Genomic DNA, 23229 nt, shown 5'->3' on the forward strand with positions numbered 1-23229 from the left:
TGCTTTTTACCAAATTCCAAGTAGGATTTTGAAAGTGAGAATTAACTTTATTAACTGAGTTTGTTTTCCCACATTATTCTCTACAGTGAAAAGTTAATAACATCCTTGTTCAGAAAAAAACCGCAAATACTCCACTGAATAAAATCGGCCTAAAGATATGTAAATTTAACATAATGTCCTTTGTTCAGCGTAAATGCGTGTTGGATGCTTGGCCTTGTAGCAGGGTAAGCAATGCTTAAAAAACCTTCATAGTATGCAAGTGAGCAAGATACCTTTTATTGGCTGGTTTTCATTTGCAACTGATGAGCCCCAGATTCATTTATTCAGAGCAGAGAAAAGCTATACAGCTGTGTTTCTGATCTCTGGAGGGTAGATTAGCATTGGTCAAACCCAGGCGTAATCAGGCATCTGATTCTCTATTTACAAAAGCAAAGGTATGTTTCTTTTAAGAGTTTTCAATTGGCGTAGTTTTGGGGTACTAGTAAAGTTTAGGGGCAAACATCCATTCAAGCTATGGCTCATTGCACAAAATTGAGATTTCTTCAGCAAATATTACAAGCTTTGGGAAAGAGATATCAAAACACCTCCTCTATGCCACCAAGACATCTTGTAATTGAAACTGAATAAGCACCAAAGGGGAAGTGGAGAATTTTTGAAAGAAGCCATAACCCTCTGGATGAATAGCATCCTAATTGGCTTTAGATTTGACATTAGTTTCACCCCTTAACCACTGGACTGCATCTTTGAAGTGCTCCTTCATTCATCCTTGAAGTCAGACTGCTTGATTAGCTGCTTTGCTCACAAAAATCTATGCATGAAACTGATCGCCATTTGTTTATTCTGTATATAAGTACATGTCATTTTAACACACACACCATTTTTTTTTAAACCTTGGGAGCACTTGAAATCAATTTAATCCTCGTACATTTCTCTTTATCGTTACTGCTGACATTATCCATTCGATCATAATGCAGTGCATTATGACTGAACTCTACAATAGCCCAATATCATGAAAGTGAATCATGAAAGCAAACCAGCTACCATTGTAACTGTCAATATGTCCTTGTAAACATATGCCATGAGGAAAACTGGAATAAAAATACTGCTATAACTGCAAGTAGGAGATTGAAAACAATTTTACTGTTGATGTAAAATGTTAAAAGCTGGACCTGCTCCATTGTCAATATCAAGTGAGTTACGACTTAGAGTATATGGAACAGGCTGATTTGATTAGGTGATTTGGTTGACTTGCTGTAATTCATTCGACCTCCCCACATCTGTAATGCTGACTTCACCTACAGGGAAGGAAAAAATATATATATTTTCTTACTGACATTTACTTATTATATTATAACTTCACAATGTGAGAAAATTAAGTTTATAGCTCAAGTAAAAATGAATAGTACCAAACAATTTAAATTTCAAAATTAAACATTTTGCTCAGTGAGCCTCTTTCACATTAGAACCCACAAAGTTTGAATATGAGTTAGGATAGCTAGAGAAAAAAAACTATTATTTGATGTATTGTATCCTCCAATTCCCCCTTTTTTCAATTTAATTGAAATCAATCACATTTAAAATAAAATATTTAGACAAAAATATTTTAAGTATTTTAATTTACTTAAACTATCTTGGGCCCATTGGTGAAAAACACACAGGTGTGCAGTCATTACTTTGAAAGGTAAAATTTCCGTCCCAAAATTAGACATGTCTTCATGTTTGTGGTTGTAATTACAATGGTTTATACATTCACTCCTTACCAGAGCAGAGGGATCCTCATTTAAGCCATATCATAAGCTTTGGGATTACCATAGTGCCTCCCCTTATGCAGATTAACATAAATTTCCTCAAGTGAGGAGGCATGCAGTGCGCCAGACACACTCAGTGCAGATCATCAACTTTAGACATCTATAATGGATGTTCAGCTGACGATAGAACATAAAGTTCAAATATATTGCCTATCTAGTATTGATCAGCTGCTCTCACTTTGTGACAGCAAAACTACCAAATTCTTACTTAACAGCATTGCACTTCGTAGACCCTTGCCATTTTACCTTAATAGATGCTAAATATAGTATATTTGGCATTTTTCAATAGAAAAATTAATTATGTAGGCACACATTTATGCATTAGTCCACAAACACGCACACAGAAACACATCATTCTCACTCCTCCAAACACGCAAGCCAAAAAAGCTTTAAAACATCTAAGCCATGCAATGCTAATGTGGAGTAGTGTCTACAAATTAGTTAGACAGTTTCCAATTATTCCCTGTGCTTTCAAGTCTACATACCATGAAGAACATTTTCAAAAGGGTAGCTTTGAAAAGATCATCCAGATAACCAGTGATACAAAGATAAATTCCAAGCAAAAGAATGGTAATTAAAGCCATAACCAATATAATTCAGAGAACAAAAAATTATGCATGCATTAATTATTGTGTTAATGCAGTCCTCTGAGACCATGATGTAGATTTCTTTTCCTAGATCAGATCAGATTAGCTGTTTTGTATTTTCCCCTTTAGAGTCGGTTTCAAAATAAAAAACTGGAATAATTGGAGACATCTAACATTTGGAGTCAAGCGTGCTTTAAATGAAGAGTTAAGGGTGCTTTACTGTGATTAGTGTTTTTACAGTACATACTTGATAAAGGATTTACCTCTCTGTTGGGTCTTGTATTTTGATTTTGAGTTTTTATTTTTAGGCTGATGCGATCGATCATACCTCACACTCCCTGGAGCCAGAAATTGTGCAAGTGCAGGAACCAGTGCCATTGCCTAGCACCTCCAATGCTTCCGGTGTTGCAGCAGGATTGTAGCTCATGTAATACTCTTGGAGCTGGGAGCTGAGGTTCTGTTCTGGCTCTGGACTCTTTTTGCGACGCTTCCGTCCCACCATGGATCTCTGCTGCAGCAACCTGGTTGCACCTGGGTAGCGCCGCCACAAAACATAAAAAACTGTCAAGATTAATGACATGGTGAAGAAGAGTGCTACGCTGCCCACAACCACTTTGTGCAGAGTCATGTGCTCCATCTCTGGGGGTGGTATGTGAGTGGGTCGAGGGCGAACCACTGAGTCTCTGGGATCTTTGCTCATATGCCCGGGAAAGGTAGGATGAGGAATGGGTCGAGGTCTAAATGGTGGGAGAGGACCAAAGGTACTGGTCGGTGGCATAGGTGGAATGCCACTTGTGGGGCCAAAGGTTGGTTCGGCAGTGGCTTCCGAAATGAGCTCTGATGTTGGTGAAGGTGTTTCAGTCAGAATGTAATCGGTTTCCTCACAAATACCATGGCTCCTTGTAGCATCCATGACTTTTTCTCCCTGGAGATACTTTGGGCTGCTGCATATCATTGTTGTGTCTTTACTACCCCGAAAATTTCTCAACCAAGCAACAAGTGGGCATATCCCAGTTCCACAATCCCAGATATTGCCAGCAAGACTTATTGAGGTCAGTGAGATCCACGCTGACACTGCCTCCTGAGACACATTGGACAGCTTGTTGGATTCCAGGTTTAAGACTTGCAGGTTGGGCAAGCAGTGAAACACAGCTGGGTCCAGAGTCTGAATTTCATTTCCAGACAGATCAAGCTTCTGCAGTGTATACCATGTCCATGGCAGACCCTGGTTGACCACCCTAATTCGATTCCACTGCAGATAAAGTGATCTTAGGTTGGCTAAACGTGGAAACAAAAAAAAGTTGATCCGAGAGAATTGGTTATGTTCCAGATGTAACTCCATCAGCTTCTGTAGACCCAGAAAAGTTGTGCGGGTAAGAGCTTTGATTCGATTGTAACCCAAATCCAGAAACTCCAAACTTCGACACTCCAGAAATGCTCGAATTGGGATGTTGGAGAGACCATTGGAGCGTAGGTGAAGGTTTTGTAGTTTTCGTAAGCCATGGAATTGACCGGGCTGTAGATTTTCTAATTTGTTGTAGGACAAGTCCAGACTTCGAAGATTTGGAATTCCATGAAATGTTGAATTGTGTAGGGCTGTAATCCTGTTGGAGCTCAGAATGAGCTCTTTGAGTCTGCGGACCCCCTGGAACGCTCGACTGTCAACAACTGAAATCTGATTGTGGTCTAAGTAGATCCAGAGAAGCTGGCTGAGGTGAGCAAACTGATATGGTAGCAGCGTATGCAGTTCATTGTATCGCAGGGAAAGGCCCTGGCAGCCTACTGAGATGTTTTCTGGAACATCTAAAAATCCAGATGAATCACAATGGACAGTTTTTCCCTCACATCGGCAGCTATTAGGGCATGTTCGCTCACCAAAACTGAATAACAGGGGAGCCCGCAAGAGAAGAAGCAAAGGGAAGAGGAGGTGTGTCAGTCGTCCATCACACAGCAATGGACCTACAAAACATTAGGAGAAAGAGATACAGAGAAAAACGATCACCATTCAAATCTTTACAAGTTATATTTACAATTTCAAAATATTCATGCTGTCAAACAAAAAGGACTAAGAAGTATTATTACTGATTTACCATGCAAAGTCAGCAATGTGTTGCTTGGGCTGGTGCAACAACAGCTTTATACATGCATTGAAAACGACTTAAATATAAAATCTCTTCTACAAAGATCTCAAAATTCGACACTGGTAAATATAATGTTTTTTTTAAATTGTGGGTTTTTTGTTTGTTTGTTTAAATTATTTCTTTAGTGATCTAAATAGTTTATCATTCAGCAGTGGTACTTTTCTGTTTCTGTTGAGATTGGCCCTTATTTAAGTATCTTTATGACTTCTCTTTACATTCTTTTTCTTTACATTATGTCATGAAAAGAATCATATTTACAAAAACCCGCCAGTCATGTCATGACCTAACACACAGTTGGGACAGTGGTTCTACGTAACCAACCGGTCATGACAATGGTTTCTTAAAAGAAATACACTAACTGACATATAGTTCTCCTCATAAATGAATATTCTGAACAGACTTCTCAAGGTCAATAACAGCATGATAAAAAATATACACATCTGATTAAGTAACCAGAAGACCTACTGCTTAAATGTGCAGCATTTTAGGTTTACAGGATGATGTAAAAGAGATATTTTCTCAGAATAAGTATTAGCCCTCATCAAGTTGTTTTGAATAAAAAAAAGCTTCCATGATTTCATACACCCTACATGACATTTGTTCTGTCAAATGGCTCTGTGAATCATTTACAATACCATTAGACCAGGAGTGGGCAACGCCAGGCCTCGAGGGCCAGTGTCCTGCAGGTTTTAGATGTGTCCTTGATCCAACACAGCTGATTCAAATGGCTACCTCCTGAAAATGTCTTGAAGTTCTCCAAAGCCCTGGTAATGAACTAATCATTTAATTCAGGTGTGTTGACCCAGGGTGATATCTAAAACCTGCAGGACACTGGCGCTCAAGGCCTGGAGTTGCCCACCCCTGCATTAGACTATAGTATCTCAGGTCTTTTATATAAATGGTAAATGGTAAATGGCCTGTATTTATATAGCGCTTTTACTAGTCCCTAAGGACCCCAAAGCGCTTTACATATCCAGTCATCCACCCATTCACACACACATTCACACACTGGTGATGGCAAGCTACATTGTAGCCACAGCCACCCTGGGGCGCACTGACAGAGGCGAGGCTGCCAGACACTGGCGCCACCGGGCCCTCTGACCAATATAGGACCTTAAGACCTTGTGCAGCCTATCAACATGGCCTTAGCACAACTTCTGCCTGTTGCTTCAGTGGCAGCCTCATCTGCCATGCAAATGCAGCGATTGTCCAAGTATTAAAGCTGATCTTAGATCTTGGCACATTTTTTGGACATTCAGCAAGACAACCAAAACAAGTTCACACCACTCAAATTATGTAAACACACCTTCATATCAATGCTGACAGGCAGACCTTGATTTCAGATTCGGCTGTATGTTTAAAGATGTATCACTGTCCTAACACATTCTGAGTCTGAGTTATAAGATAACTTATGTTCAACGAACAATCCTTTGAGATTATTTCTTTCCAGAACGTTGAGGACTGACAGATGGACCAACATCATTAAAGATAAACAGATATCACAACAACAACAACAACAACAACAACAACGCATTCCTTTTGGTAAATTCTTTGAATTAAACCTGAAGGTCTGCAGTTCAATAAAATCTTGACTGATTTTAAAACCCTGTGTGATTTACAAAAGTAGAAAAAAAAAAACCCAAACAAAAACGCCTTACTGTCCAAATACTAAGGGGCCTGACTGCATATCCGTATCCACACATAACCGAAGTCTCTAGAACTTCCAGCTTTCAACTATCCAGTGCTGTCAAAATTGAGCACATTCTGTATCACAGTAATGGTGAAAAAGTATTGTTTGGCATGTCTAAGGTGGACTTTTGTAATCCCTGTGTCATCCTTTAGTAATATCATAATATCGTTATAAGCTCAGGCTGCTATGGGGACCTCCCATAATGTTCTAAGTAATTATCCTCTACTCTCCACACTTTAGACTTCACTTTTACATTTAATTAACTTTGTGATATTCTCTCTCCTGCAGTTTGTGCCCTTTCCTCTCTGTCCTCTTTCTTCTTGTACCTTTCTGCCCGTATCTCTGGTTCCAGAGCTGTACATGTCTTGTCTGTAGTTACTGGCCCCAACAGCCTGCTCAGTGTCTGCTATCTCTTAATGATCAACCTTTTTTTTCCCCCTCTTTGCTCTCCTCTCACCCCACCCAGTTGAGTCAAAAGCTGTCCTCCCTGAGTTTGGTGCTGCCCAATGTTTCTTCTTGTTAAGTGGGTCTTTTTACTCCTCACAATTATCAATTGCTTACTCATGGAAAGATCACAGGGTTTTCCTCTACAACACTACAAGCTCTCTTTCGTACTGTATAAACTGTCCTGAATGATTTTGTGTTACATTAATGAAACTAAAAAGAGGTTGAATAAATAATTGTTTATTACTAGCTTCAGAAAATCCAATTTTTGTACAGTTCAACTCTTGCACTTTCTCTATACTAACCTGCTGCTGTAAGCTGCAAAGTAAGAAAATAAAAGGCAATTCTTCCCCTGTGCAGAAAATGGTATGCAGAAAATATTAGTATGCATCATTAATCCACAACTTAGGGGTTGTCATACAGCACAGTGACAATTTCATGCTAAAATGGGCAACAAACATCCAATGTCATACATGAGCTGCCACCACAAACTGCAAAATGCAGCTATGCTATACTTCAACACTGGCAGGTAACTTTTGACCTTTACGGAAATTACATTTAACCAGTGATTTGATTTACTCCTGTACGCTTCCTGAATCAGTGCGGTTTTAAATTTGCAGTGTTTTAGCAGTTTTTGCCATGCCTTCCTTGGAGAAATTATAATAGAAGAATCAGAATACATTATTATTATTATTTTACATTATTCCATTACATTCAATAAAGAAAGATGGATGGAAACTACATTGGGTAACCTGGTCGACAGCTCCTGTGAACATGAATTAGTCTATGCATCAGTCTATGCTTTAGAGGACACGATTTCACCGTCTTAATGTGTTCCAACAACAATTACCTTGTGGCCACTGGGAGTGCACACACCAACTTTGAGAAAGTGTGTGTTATCAGAATAACACAAAATGTCAAGAAATCATTAATCTGCATCTTGAGAGATAAGAGGTACAGATTTTCTTTGAAGTAACTTATCTGGTTTCAGCATCTCATCCAGCCTTCCCCTGTGTTTAATGAGTTATGTGCCTGTTAAAAGGAAAATCATTCAAAATAATACTTTTCAGATTTCTTACATATCCTGCTATGATCCAGACAGGCATACAAATTCAGTTCAGCACTCTACATTTAATTATATCATAAAATAGCAAAACATAAGTAAATAAATTTCAAGAATAAAGCTATTTTGTGAATTGTACAGCAGGTTATTGGGGGAAATAAACGGAAGCAAATGAGTGCATGAAAATAAGTCAAGATAAACTCAACAAAAAAATAATGGTTTTATAAATAAATCACTCTAATCCTTGAAGCAAAAGATGCAGTGGCACTTCCATCACCTCCTGTAACTACTTTGTGAACTCTCCAAGCATTTGCTGCACTACACGCAGCCATCAGTTTTCCCTAAATGATAATCCCATTGGAACATTGGCTGTGTTGTAAAACCCCAGGGCAACCTCACAATGTCATATCACTAAAACTACATCTGGGATTTCATGTGCATGTACTCCTAAAAAAAGAATAGCAAAATATGAAAAAACAAGGAGGTTATTAGATGGCAGAAAACTCAAAGCTATGCAGCCACAATAATGTGCCACTGGGCTCATAGACGCCTACGCATGACAGTGTCTTTAATTAGCACACAATGGTTCAGCATGGATTTCTGCATAGAGAGAATAGTAATAAAAGCCCCTTGGACATATGTGCGCTAGGTTCCCATGAGAGGCTTTATAGAATACAATGAAGAGAAATGTTTACTCTCAGTACAGTTTCATTAATCAGAAATTAAATGGGGTGCTACATGCAGGCAGTCATAGGCTTCCATTGATTTCACGTATTAGATGTACACCAGGGCATAAGTAAATATATCTATGATAACTATTACAAATAAATTATTTAATAATATAAAATGTGTCTTTCAATATAGCTGTGTTTGTGTCATTATTAAAGTTAAAAAAACAAAAAAAACAAAACAAAAAAAACCCCACACAACCAAAATATTAAAAATCATATATAGAAAATCATTAAGTTACAACCTTTATCTAAATACAGCTTAAATAAAATAGAGCTGCCACAGGTTGATATTAAATCCATTCCCCTGCAGATCAGATTTGATATGGGATTTGTGGTAAGCTACAACTTTCCAGCAGCAAGGCTCCTTCTTCTCAGTAGAGCGTGACCAATCAGAGCCGGAGGGTTTTAAAGATTTCATATCTTGTAGATTTAACATCTTGGAGATTTCAACAAAACCAGCATAGTGCAGCAGCACCAACATTGCATTAAGCTCCAGTTTGTCACTGCCACCTATTTTACATTAAGTACAAAGAGCAGTAGGAGTTTGTTTGAACGGAAGTCTCCAGGCAACAAGTGACATCACTACAGACAATATCAGATCAGATTCTGTACAAATCCCTATAAGCCAGAAACGATTTGTATTAAACTTTGTGCAAATGTCTTCTTATAACCTATGTAACAGCCTTGTAAAGTGTATTTCACCCTTTAGCTTTTATTTGAAGTTAATTTTCTCTTACTATTTGTTTTAAAAAGAATCCTACATTAATGACTACCACAAGTCTTAAAGAAAAATCAAAAGTGACCTTGAAAATGAGAACCACGGTAAATCTCATTGTACATTTTGTCAACACATAAAGAGTAAATTCAAAGGTCAGAGAAAGAAACAGATGAACGGTTTTATTTCCAATGACCTGTGGGTACATCTAAATTTAAATCCATATAAAGCCGATGATTGGTCGAGCTGGAGTAGTAGTAAAATAGTAGTAGTCTTCTACCACAAAATATATTATATATTTTAGTGAATGCATTAAGTAACCTAGTTTACTGATTCAGTAAGGATAATCTAGATTATATTTCCTATGCACTCAATGTACACAATGACTCTCAACATGTACATAACAGAAAACGTTTCAGCAACCAAACTAGATGCAAATATAATTTTTGTTGCCTCAGATGGCCAAAAAAAACAAAAAAAACCCAGATGGGACAGTGTCAAAAATTTCTAAAAGACTAAACCCATACCAAATTTAACACCACCTTTATTAGTTTAGCATTTCATTTAAAGATTTCTTGCAATAGCAATAAAAGGTTTTAAAAACAGATTTCTTATAAGATGGAATTATACTCTTAGTCAAGTATGTAGGAGACAAGTAGAGCAGACTTTCTTTTATTTTGTGCAGCGACCAATGTTTCAACACAATTTGCAGCTGATGAAAATGCAATTGAAGACCATAAATATTAATTAAGAAACAAGTTCTGTGCTCCGGTATCCCTGGAGCTCAACAACGTCCTGAACAGAGGTAATTTGCTGAAGTTACACTTTAATGTGCACACTAAATGTCAGCTGAAATGGGTTCAAATGCAAAAAAAGCTAAAGTTATTACACAATATCCTAAAATATATATTTTCTCCAATTACCTCACCCAAGGCCAGGTTCCAGTGGCAACCTTCCCGAAATCCCATAAAAGTGACACTGCCCCTCCCCCCAGGACAGAGTGGTCTCTGGCAGGCCCAGCAGAGTCAGCTGTCATCTTCCTTGGCGGTGAGACAAGTTGATATTTCATTTGAATGCACAGTGCTCAGGCACTGATGCAAAGGCTATTACCCAGAGTGCCCAAGTGGGTTGGCCAATAGTACTACATGCTGCAACAGGCCACATGCTGGGGCACTTCAAAGAAATGAAAGTGTGGAGAAAAAAAAGAAGAAAAAAAAACTAAATATTTCTTATTAAATGTTCTACCATATAAAAGATAATACACATTAAAAGGAGGGGTGTATGAGGTGGCTTTTAAAGGTTATTGACTGGCAGAAAAGTATAGTTAGCGTTTTATATTTAAACATTCGCTGCAGCTGTGCCTGTTTTAAATTGGAAAATAGAAGACCGTCTACACTATAGGCTTAATTGTCACTTTCTCTTTCTTTCTTCTCTATAAATATGCCAACATACTAAACTAAATTAAGATAGGATGTGACTGTGAGAAATACTGATCCCAATATGAGGCTTTAGTCTAGAAATAAAAGAGTATAATACATTCTAATCTGTATTTTTGCATAACCTAAAGCTTCAGGTAACACGATTTCTCCCAGTCCTACTTCCTGTGCATCCTTTTTTAACCTGACACTTCTGTTCTGACACAGCATCTAAGAATTTTAAAGTGTATGATGTGTGATTGAGCTTAGGCAAGCAAAACTGTATGGTACTACAGCATGTGTGATATATTACACTATTGAGTGTGTTCACTCAGATTTAAGGCACATAGAATTAAAAATACTTCCAGAGGACAGAAGAACGTGACATATTACCAGTCACGGGGCCTATCATGCAATTGTGATTAATTGGACACAGTGGCATTACAATATTGAAATGAAGTACCTTTTACACACTTAAAACCCATTTTTTACGGCCATTAATTTGAAAATTGGAGTCAGCTGTAATTTCAACTCGCAGCGAAAGCATGAAGCAGTATAAAACAGCTGATTTATGATAAAAGCTTATTTTACTACTACTGGAGCTGCACATACGTGCATACAGACAAGCAGCCAGTCCTACATACACAATACACTGCATATGGTGAGCAAAATATATGTAAAAGTGGAGCTTAATAGCAGTAATAGAAAAATACAGCTTAAATGGGGCAGCATCCATTAAAATTTTAAATGAAATGAGCAGTCAATTCTGTGAGCTCAGTTATTCTGTCTGGATTTGTGGGAGACGTAGTAACTGAGGTCTATTGAGTCCACGACCTACTCAAGCATAGCAGTTAAATGGGGAAATGAAGACAGACAGAGCTGCTCTTGCTGGAACCTTCACTAGGAAAAGAGGCATAGAGTTGTGTGCAAACAGAAAAGAAGTGCAACCACTGCAGCAAAGAATTAGCCAAATGTTAATTAACTTTTATGTCATTAACTTGATAAATAAGGGTGAAGACTGATGAGTGTTCCACGTAGACCCCATTTGTGCATCCACTCTGTACAGTTGTTTGAGGGTATGCTTTGACATTCTGCCCAGCAGATGCAAAGTGTCATCTGAAAGGCTTCTTTGCCTTGAGATCTTCTCCATTTCTACTTTTCTGCTGAACTGGAATTTCATATATAATAACAATGAAATCTGTTATTATGAAATATAGTCACATCTTAAAAGTGAACTTACTTCTAGTGGCCATGTGAACAAGTGCGTATAAAAAAGGAAAGATAAATTAAACATCTTGGTAACTTAACAAAAGCAGTATGCATTCAGGATTTTAAAGTTATGCACGTTAACCCAAAACAAAAGTAAGGTACATTTGCACCGCCCTTCACAAATGTAGAATTGGACAGGGAACAGATCAAAGTGCTCTTCAGTGCACTTAAAGAACTCTTGCATCAGTTGCTTCAAACAGGGAAAAAGTGGCTGATATGATGTTCAGTTGGTGGGTTGGTTGGCTATTTGTCAAGGAAATTGCAGAGAATTCAACCGTTTTGGGAGCATGACTGAATAATTTTGGTTGATAATCTGTTGCTTATACTACTCTACGCATTGTTAATTTATAAAAGGTACGTGCATTCAGGAAAGCTTAGCAGTTCTTGTCATGAAATTTAAAAAAGAAACCTGTTGCTGCATGGTTTTGTGTGTGTTTATGCCTCTTTAAATATGACAATACAAAATCTGTAATTTGCCAATAGGCACGCCTATAGATTAACTCTTTAAGACCTAATTTTGTAATCAGGATTTTCTAAATCTAAAGAAACTGAAGTCACTTGTTGGCAACCAAAGAACACAGAACACACGGCAGTCAAAATAACTGCTGTCAGCATCAAGAAGGCAGGTCCCAAGTGAAACTTTTCTCAATTTTGGGGTGAGCAATTAAAGTTAATCAACATATATCAGGGTTACCTAAGCAACTGGAGCCTGTAGTGACATTTCAGGCAACCAAAGGCCAACACGCCTCCTGTGTGAATGCCCCTTAAGCATATAATATTCCAGATCAATAGGATGAGTAACATAATTCCTTGTTTATGCATTTATTATTTATCCACAACTAACTGTAACAAACATCAATACCTATTTATAAATCCTGTGCAGAGGTGCTGAAAGTAAAGACTAACGATGGATATGCTGCTTCCACTGAGAATTCTTGGTTGTGACGGGCAGACAGTAAAACCAGAGATCACTGATGCAGGAATCAGTTTGTAGACCTAAATGAAAGAGCTAATATTAACCTGCAGTTAAAGACAGTAAATTCATGGCTTAGTCAAAGAATGTCAGGAAAAGGACTTTTCTTTAGCTAGCTACAGTGAAGAACGAGCCTGTGGGTCTAAGGGACTGCTGCAGGGGAAAGCAGAATGTAAATGTAACTGAAACCCCACGGAAAATAAAGACATTTGGATAAAGTTGCCAGTAAAGTATGGCAGGGAAAGTGGTGGTGCGACAGAAAGTTAACATCTCTGGATGTCTGTCTGACAGATAGAAGCAGGGGAGGAGAGGGGAAATAATGTCTGTGTGTGTCAGAAAGAATACCACAGTATCGCAGCTGGAATGGAGAAAGACTGGGTGTGATCTGTATTGTTTTAATTTGAGTATGTGCAAACAATTACTGAAAATTAACTTCAGGTTTTTCAAATTTGATAGAGCTTTAAATCTATGAGCCAGAGTGTGTGAAACATCATGTCTAAAGGTACGTGTTGCCTAGCAATGTGAGGATTTGCATTACATTTTAAAAACGGAACAAAAATTAGATGAACACAAAATGTTAATTAGTTAAATGGTTTAAAGCAAGTGGCCATGACCTACCCATGAACTTACTTCTTTAAAAATAAATGAATCTTGTTTATGTTTCCATGAGCTAAAACTAAAGGGTTAAGGTAATCTTAAATTATTTTATTTGCCATCAGAAAAACCAAAACAAAACATTTTCAATTTTCTTGAAAATAATTTGCCAGACCACATCAGGTAATTTGGCAATCATGTTTCAAAAAGGAAATGAATTAATTCTTTCACTTGTTGTTCTTTTTTGGAGGTGTCGACCAATTAAATAATCATTACTACAGTTTAGACTGGCGCTCTAACCGATGTCATTTAAACGAAGGAGCCCAGCAAATAAAAACATGACGACTAAAGTGATGTCTCACACAAGTCACAACCTAATGTAGAGTATTTGTACACACCACATTCTTAATTTGCAAAGAGGAAGACCTTTAAAAGGGCTAATTGGTAATTTTGAATGTCAACATTTTTATACCACCAGGTTTTCATGCCCATGAAAGCTGCCCGCTTTCGAAAAAGCCAGCCTTAATGAGAAGAGTTGGATGGAAGTGCTCTTAGCGATGTGACTTTTTAAAGTGAGCTTCAGCCAGCCCATTCTGGTCTGGTGCCTACAGTTTTCTCTTAAGAGATGTCAGAGTACTGTTTAACGTCCCCATTAAAACTTTAATTATCTGGTGGTTGCAATGTTTTGATCTGACATGACGTGTCTTACGAAGATCCATGAAAGACAGGAAGCTGCAGGAGTGTAATTAAAGTTATCAAACAGCGGACAGTTTTTATTATACCTTGATATCTGCTATTTTATCTAGCTATTGTACTCTTTATCTTTTCTAGTCTAGTGGAAGACGTTTAATTCCTTGGTTGAAAAGATACACAAAATTTTAAGTGCAATTTCTTCACAAATAACAATGCACAATATAAAGTAATAAGCACGTTTCACTCCAAAAAAAAATATTTCATATTATTTCCTTTGGCCTTTGGTGCTACTTATCCATCTACATTGCGTTGGTGCAATTAGTCCAGTTTGGAAATACTAGCTGTACAACTGTCTGTCTTCTTTTAACTATACAGGAACTAACTGAATTTGGTCTTCCAAAAAAATAAACACAAAACTTCCCTTCAAGTAATCATTACATAGAAATCCAAAAATCAGCCAGTTTATGAGACACAATGTAACCACTTGATGATCTCCACCTTGTCATATTGTAATATTAAATGGCTGAATATTTCTATTGGTTGGCAGATACTGTTTGTCAGAAAGACAGAAAAAGTCACTATGTAAGATTGCTTGGAGTAACTAGGTCATGACTTCTGCAATGAGATATTGCTGCTGAGTTTTTTTTAAATGTATTTTTTGGCACACTGCACATCACAAGGTCAGTGCCATTTAGTTTGTTTATGTTTAAAAGAAAGAAGACATCTTCATACAGTGGATACATCCAAAATAGGGCAACTCACACCAAAACAATCTTGATGGATAAAGAGATTTACGGGCCAGAAATTTTTTTACATAAATTTGATTTTGGGATGAACTGTCCCATTATTATGATGGAATTTACTGTTCTGGTTGGGGTGGATCTGCCTTTTATTTACCTACCTATATAATTTTTAAGAATCAGCATTTAGACACAAAGATTTTTCTTTAAAGTCCAGGCAGCATCGAACTGCATGAGGCAGACAGGCTGCTTCTCAAACTGTTCCACCCAATAAATCAGCCATATCACAAAGTCTTCCATCTTTACACCCACAGCGCTTTCCATCTCAGGCTGTCAGTGACAGCTGAAACTCTTCACAGCCCCATAACATCGTACATATCAAGAACTTTACTGCTCCTGCCTTTCCTATGGGCCTACACACTCACACACACATGCACAGCTTATTGGTTTATAAATCGGTGCAGAGAGCCAGAGAGCTCTGCAGATCAATATAAGTGCTGATGTCAAAAGATCAGCACAAACTGAACCGTTTAAGCTAGCCACTGCAAAGCGCGTCTGCTGTAAATGTTGAGGAATTAACAACAGAGATGATGTTAATGCATAAGTGTGTGTCCAAATGCGTGCGCGTGTGAGTGGTGGCATGCTGGTAATCAGCAAAGGTCGAAAGCATTGCAGGCTACTTTCATCCAAAATTGTGGCAAGACACATTTATGTTTAATCAGAATTCAACACTTTGTGCCAGTGATTAGTCAATCCCAATGTGCATTATAATCAGTTTAATGATTTCTGTTGCTCATGCTGTAACCAGCTCATTTTACTTTGAGAAAGCTATATTGCATTAGATATCTGAACTCTGGATCGTGGATTCTGCCTTCATTATTTTAACTGCTTCTTACATTTTCTTTTTAACTGGCTCCAGTGAAAACCAAAGGAAAAAAAAAAAAAGTGGGGTAGCATAGATAGTTGAAGACAAGGTGCATTTTCTTTTTCCAAAATGCTTTTGCTAACCTGAAAAATCAAGACTCCTGGCAGAAATTCATCAGAATAAAGCACCCAATGCACAAATTGCTCTGAATAAAACATATCCAAGGCACAAAACTGGCATAAATATTATCTGAACAGTTTCTTCTTCTCTTCATGTGTCTTCACACACATGAAGATGAGCATACACAGGGATGCTGTGGTAGTCAGAATAAATGACAGTGTTGGTCATTACTTTTCATTATTTTAAAGCCCCTGGAAATCTAATTTCTAAGTCAGCCTCTTACAGGTCATATGAGCGATGGGCTACTACATAAATTAACACTTTCTCTGCCAAAGTTAGAACCACTGCAGGTTCTTTCACATAACAAATTGTCATCATGTGCACAGGTCTGGAGTGTGGGGGACATTACTGGAATAAAGTGATGTCATGTACTTCCATGCAGGGAGTGCAACATAGTCATGAGTTGCATTTTACAACTGAATTCATCGTCTGCCTAATGCATAATAGTTGCGGCCAGTTTAAGAAGATACGCCATTAGTCAGCGACACAGGTTTCATCCAGATTTTTGTTTAGGATTTGGGCAACGAAATTTCTTTGGTTAAGCTTAGAGAAAAACTGTGCTTTTAGTCAGCTGAAGCAAACACCTCTGTCAAGTCACCGTAACCTTAACGACTCTCTTTGAGTGTCTAAATATAACCATAAAAAGTTGAATGAAGTTGAAGATTGCAGGCACTGCCACCGGATAATGTGATGGAAAATTGGATTGTGGGGAGAGAAAAAAAATGAACACAGTCAAGACATTTTCAATAACAATATTGTTATGATTTGTCTAACATATTAACTAGAAACCATTACTTATAGTATCAAGATATATATTATACTTCAATACAATAGGAAGTATAGAACACAGTCTTCAATAATTAAAATTGATGACAAACACATGGATGCTCAGCAGCCACGACACTAGGTACACCTGTTCAACTGTTTGTAAGGTGCATAACTAATCAGAGAATCACATGGCAGCAACTCTATTTAGGCATCTAGACATGGTTGAGATGACCTGCTGAAGTTCACACTCAGCACCACAATGAGGAATAAAGTTGATTTAAGTGACCTTGAAAGTGGCATGGTTGTTAGTGCCAGATGGGCTGGTCTGAGTATTTGAGAAACTGCAGGTCTGCTGGGATTTTTTCACACAACCATATCAACAGTTTACAGAGAATGATCAGAAAAAGAGAAAATATCCAGTGAGAGGCAGTTCTCTGGGTGAAAATGCCTTGTTGATGCCAGAGGTCAGAGGAAAATGGCCAGACTGCTCTGAGCCGATGGGAATGCAACAGTAACTGAAATAACCACTCATTACAACCAAGATGTGCAGAAGAGCATTTCCAAATTCACAACATGTTGGACGCTGAAGCAGATGGGCTACACAGCAACAGAAGACCATAACAAGTACTACTCCTGTCATTTCAACTGGCTCACAAAAGCTGGAAAATTAGAGAATTTGAAAAACATTTCCTGGTCTGACTAGCCTTGATTTCCTGCTGCTTGCATCGTTAGCCTCGAAGATCACACTGAGTTCACTGTACTGCTTGACAGTACATTTATCATATTCAACTTCTGACAGAAAATAAGTATTTAAGCGAAAATGTAACCTTATATCATCACATCTAACTATCAAGCATAAAGAACCTTTAAGCTTGACAGAAATGTTGTTTTTATTTCTCAACTCACTATGTTTAAAGTTTTCTGACAAGTGACCTCTTGTGGCCACATGAATAATGACTGTGGTAACTGAGTAAGAGGTGTTCGATGATGTCATTGGCGGTTTCTTTTAACCAAAACCCAAATCTCTTTCCTATTTACCAAGTGATTTTAGTTGCAGAATTGTAGCAGACCAGAATAATTTTGGATAATTAATTATCTTTTCTGTTGCTCAGGCTGGTGGACTTGCAAAGAAAGCAAATCAAGCCAAAATATTAAGAAGCCTGCATAATCAAATGTAAAACCATGACAACCAAATTCAGGCCGTGATGCACCTCAGTGGCATAAAACGTTATCATATGCCTCTAGCTGCAGAATCTTTTTCTTCTCCAAGCTCAGCTCCCACTTCTTACTGCCAGACTTTGTTCTCAGTTTTGTGTGTCTGCCCATATTTCACCGTATCAGTTCAATGTGCAGGACACATTGTTTGGGAAAGCCATTCACAGCTGAAGTCATTGCAGGATTTCAAGAAAAGGAAAAAAAAATTGGAAAAGGCATTGCTTTTCAAAATAGCCCAACAGTCTGCACAACAACAGGGACAAAAACCCTTCAAATCAATGACCTGGAGGTACACTGAAAGAATCTGCTATATTATGACAGTTTGATGGCACGAGTGGGAAGCAGTACAGAACATATTACTAAACCTCAGCAAAAAAAATGACTAATGGGGACTTTCAGTCATTCTCAGAATAAGGAAAGATTCCTCACAAAGAGAATAATTCTTAGTGGTGGCTTCAGCAGGTTTTAAAGTAGCTAGAGCTACAACTGTTTAGATTGTTCAAAGTCAGACTTTTTTGTCTCGATGTTTTCTATAAAGTAGAGACAGGGTTTTGTAAAAGTCATAAAGTCGTGCAAAGTCTAAAGGAAACTGCAACAAGTTCTGTTATAGTTTTAATCCATAGGGCAGAGAGACCTTGTCTTTTACATAAACTTATTTACTATATTTGATCTGATTAAAACTTGGCAGTATTACTGGCAACATGAATGTAAGAAGCTGAGGAAAAAAGTAGACTGCAGGAGCTGCAGAAAAGTGGATGGTTTACTGCCAAGAGCAACCTATAAACAACAGTAGATCTCCTAATTATCTGCACTATTATAAGCCTTAAAATGTGAAATTAAAAAAAAAAAAAAAAAAGCTGTGCACACAGGTGACTTCTTCTTTTTTCTTTTCTTTGTTTTCAAAGACATTCAGTTGAGGCTTTTCAAGAGTGCTCCGTGGACTAATTAGCGTCTCAGTCTGCTTGAGGAAACTGACGGATTATTGAATATAAGGGACGTTATTTCAGTCTAACGGCTCTATTGCTCTTGTCTGCTCAGTTCTGCTACAGTAGATGAGTGTGTATGGACAGACTGGTGAACACAGAGATGCCGTGTCACAGAAACTCTTGCTTCACTCTTGGAGCTGAAAATGTAGCTTCCTTGTGTCATTTATTGTTGTGGGATGAATACAAGTTTCACTGCTTGGGCCATGGAGCGGGGAGTTCACATCCATCGCTGTTTAGCTGTCAGTGAAATTGCACACTGATAAATTACGCACTGTAAAAATATTACTTGATTGTTTGTTACCAGTTTTGAACATGAAATGGTCAAAAAGAAAAATGTGAGATGTGACATTTTATTGCATTTCTATTTTTTTTTTTAATCAATGCAAATTGAATGCATTGAAGCTGAGTCAGTCTGGCAAAACAGGCACAGTGAAGAAAGTTGTTATGGGAATTATTCACAGTTAGACCAAGCTATTAATTGATTAATGAGAGGACAATTGAGCAATCTTCTGTTGATGCTAAACTGTTCAGCTGCTAGTTTTCTGTATATGATATTAAGATAATGCCAAGTTTTATTGTTGAATTCACAAAGAAAACTTCAGCCCTGCCAACAGCATAAACTTCCCCTAATTAATCAGCCCCTGAATGAGGGAAAACAAGGTGATGGGTGCGACTGGGATGTAAGAGAGCGCTTTAGTGAGAAGTGTGGATATCCTAACAAATGCAGCCACTTATTCTGGGTTATAGTAATTGTGATGACATAATTAAAATGTGCTCATTAGCAGCACTAAGCTCCTCATTACTTGGGAAAATGCCACAATTCTGCACAGATGTGTAGGTACCATGCTTTCCTTGGGCCTGTTTCAGCTTTTCATTAGATTTAGTAATAGAAAAATAAAAACAAAGAAAAGGCGCATAAATCCAACAGAAAATCAAGTCAAACAAAAAGAGTGGCTGCAGTGTTAGGAAGAGTTAGGAAAAAAGAAAACAACTCATATAGGTTTCAGTGCACCACATGCTCTGGTCCAATGGTGCGTGTACGCGCTCGTGCATGCCTGGATATGAATAATAGTCTTTCACTGAGCTATTCAACAACAAAAGTTGCACTGAAAGGAAAGGACATGAAACATGAGGTTTTCTGTTTGAGCAGCTCCAGACTGCTTGAAAGTGACAGCGTCATTTCATCGCATATTCAGTGACAATCCCAAACACCCACAACTTGTTTGAGGACCAAGTATATGTAAAAAAAAAAAGAAGAAAAATAAGGAAAAAAAAGTGCTGGAGCTGCAGAACACGAAGAATCCCCTGAAACACTGAAGAGAAGTGTGGGTTTGTAAGGCTGAGGAGTGAATTTAGCTTTGGAGCACCCACAGTCAGTAAAATGGAGGAGGTGATAGGCAGTGTGGGATGAGATTGTAGGTACCCAGAGCTGTCAGGAGAAGAGGGGCAGTCAAAACATGTCAGTGCTTAGAAAGGAGAAACAAGAGGGGGTATGAGGTGGAAGCCAAAGAAAACAGGCACATCTCACCACCATTTTTTTTTTTTTTTTTTTTTTTTTTGCCCGTTTCAGGTCAGGTTCAGATTGGGTGAACAAACTTGCCATTGCAGCATAAAAATCAAGGACAATTAATGAGCTGTTCAGCTTCAGCTCGTGTTGCAATGTCTCGTCGACTGATTCAGATTAGGGCTACATCACTTCCACACCAACAAGGTGACAGTAGTCTTCTCTGTCTCCTCGCCTTGATATTCACAAGCATGAACTCTCCCGTCTGTTTCTTCCTTCCTTTCTCCCCTCTCCTCAAATTCCCAAATAGAAAACGAAAGCCTCTTTTTTTCAAGTACTCACACAGATTCTGAGCGAATAGGACAAAAGTAGTCTCCTGCTCTTAAATAAAGGAGATGCCAGCTTGCTGCGCATTAATATGCCACAGAAGACTTGGGGATTTTTTCCCCCCTAAACGTCTACACATTCACAAAGGGCGGGAATCGTTTTAAAACGACACAGTTCTCCACTTACTTACCCATATTGTCTCATCGGTCCGTTCCCTCCGTCCTCCGTAGTGCTATCCACCGCACAGATCACGACTTCTTCTCTCTTGTCTTTCCAGTACCTGGAGAGCCGAGGAGCTCTTTTCGCCCCTTACGCCACGGGTGACTCACCTGCCTTCATTCTGAAAAAACTGTCTCTTGATTATAAAAAAGCTTTTAAAGTTTGCGCACATGCTTCCTCACACGAAGCAACTTTCCAGACCTGTCGCGAATAGCCGTGTCATTAAGCCCTAAGTTGGAAGCCAAACGCCTGGCTCTACAGGGTTCTTTTACCCTGATAGACCCTTGGTCTCGGAGCAGGTATCTTTAGAAAAAAAAAACAAAAAAAAAAAACAAAACTGCAACCAAAAAAACAAAACAGTCACGCTGCAAAAGTTAAGAGGTTAAAACGAGCATTTACCACTGGGATCGCTTGCAATGAACGGCTGTGCGCCAGGTGTCCTCTGCGCAATCGTCCAGCGGAGCAGCAGAGGCGCTAGGCACGGAGCACAAGCAAGCACGGGCACTGTCGGGGGCTCCTGTGCAGTGCTTTGGCGAGGTTTGCGTGTGCGCGCACGGCCGCGCGAGGGAACGTGTGTTCGCGCATGTGGGAGAAAGAAAAAGAGAGAGAGGGAGAACACGTTCGACGCAGCATTCAACAGCTGCAGGCATATTTTTGGTCATATATGAAATTTTTATTTTCTTTTGTTCTTATTTTTTTTCTTTAGGTTCGCCTGCTTCTTCCACCGCCACCACAAATCAGCGGAGGAGCCGCCCCCCATTTAACATGCTTTTCCAAGTCTATTATGCAGGTGTGGAGGATATGCTGAGGGCTATATGTGGTCGTCATTATATCATGAGTGGGTAGCCTGCCTGATCCCACCTCGTGTTGCATAATTATTGCAGATAGATCGACGGGAAACCTGTTAGAGCGGGGAAACTGTTGGACAGGGTGTCGGGCTAATTAAAAATAGAGGAATAAAACATTGAAACATATCCAGATATTTCTCTGTAGGATGGCATGACACTACTGCTGAGAAACCAGAGAGATAGTGGTTGTTTAAGTTTTGCGTAATTGTAAAAAATTACATTCTGATATGGCATTCCTCTCTTACATTGACGATACCAGTTTATAATGATTTCAAATGTTTGATTTGGTGCTTCCTTTTTTGACTCACTTTACATTCTGACTAATCCCTGGGATGGTGTTAAGTCACCCAAACGGTACTTCCTTTATTTTAGATGATTCAGACACAGAGTTAAAAAAGGAAGATCAATTATAAAAATGTGCCCATTATGAAATAGCTTTCAGTTTAGGCTTGACAGACTGTGGGCTAAAGTGATTCACTGAACGTTTTATAACACCATGACATTGAAAGTGCAAGGTTTACACACATCTTTCTCTCACTCTCACTCTCACTACAAGTGCCTTATTGAGGAACAGTCCACATCTCAAGAGCCTGAGAGTCAAAAGTTAGAGTGTTGTAGTATTGTGTAAAAGTCTCGAGCTGCTACTTGTTTCCTAATATTTTGCTTCCAAGGATCCAGAATTTTTTTTTAAATTTGTTTCCAGGCTTTGTGGAGATCATTCCAAGTTTTTCTTTGGACACTGGCTGCTTTCACTCATTTTCAATCCTTGTAACTGACCATTGTTCTTCTTGTTGTTATGGCACTTAACACTGACCAGTGAATCATTTAAGTATTAAAAAAAGGCACCAAACTCAAGGGATGAGCCAGTGTTGTGTCTACACATCACAGATCACTTAGCAAAGAACCAATATTAAACGGTCTCTTTAGGTGCTTATTAGCAGGTATTAGCAGACTGTCACAAACACATAATTTGCTTCCACTGAGTGCTTGAAAAGAACAACTGACTTCTTCCTGATTTGTGAGTTCACCTTTCATCCAGGAGGCTTCTTCTGTTCTAAAACATCTGAGAGTCTGTGATATTTTACCCGTAGTTGTCCTGTTAAATGTGGTCCTGAGGGTCATTGCCACGTAAGTCAAGGAGTACACAAACATAAATTACTTAAATTAGTGAACTTGCACAGGAAAGAACCTCAGACATTATTGATGGAGAAAAAGGGGGACTAATGGAACAAGATTGTCATCTCTTCAATTGCGCGTTTGTCAGAGGAACTCCGAAGAAATTTCTTCAAGCATTACATTCCAGGACACTTCAAACACAGCATCAAGCTCAGACAAAACTGGTTAGGCTTCAGTGAGGATCCTTTACATGGGAGAAACCAAACGGCCATTCAACAAACACAAGGCATAGCACAGGAAAGCTACGTTAACTGATTTTTTTTAGGCAGACCTGTAAA

At 38.5% G+C, this 23229-nt stretch overlaps 1 protein-coding gene across 1 annotated transcript in view; it reads right to left on the reverse strand.

Annotated features, from left to right (window-relative positions):
* lrrtm4l1 (leucine rich repeat transmembrane neuronal 4 like 1) overlaps nt 1-21235 on the reverse strand; it is a 63787-nt gene extending 42552 nt beyond the window's left edge. Inside the window, exons 1-2 of the mRNA XM_080875951.1 lie at nt 20899-21235; nt 2724-4354 (exon numbers count right to left, since the gene is read on the reverse strand). Coding sequence (XP_080732077.1) covers nt 2724-4354; nt 20899-20902 — 1635 coding nt within the window. The 5' untranslated portion in view covers nt 20903-21235. The remainder of the gene's footprint in view (nt 1-2723; nt 4355-20898) is intronic.
* Nucleotides 21236-23229: the final 1994 nt, after the last annotated feature.

This window comes from Rhamphochromis sp. 'chilingali', assembly GCF_963969265.1.
Source record: "Rhamphochromis sp. 'chilingali' genome assembly, chromosome: 2".
Classification (NCBI taxonomy): Eukaryota; Metazoa; Chordata; class Actinopteri; order Cichliformes; family Cichlidae; genus Rhamphochromis; species Rhamphochromis sp. 'chilingali'.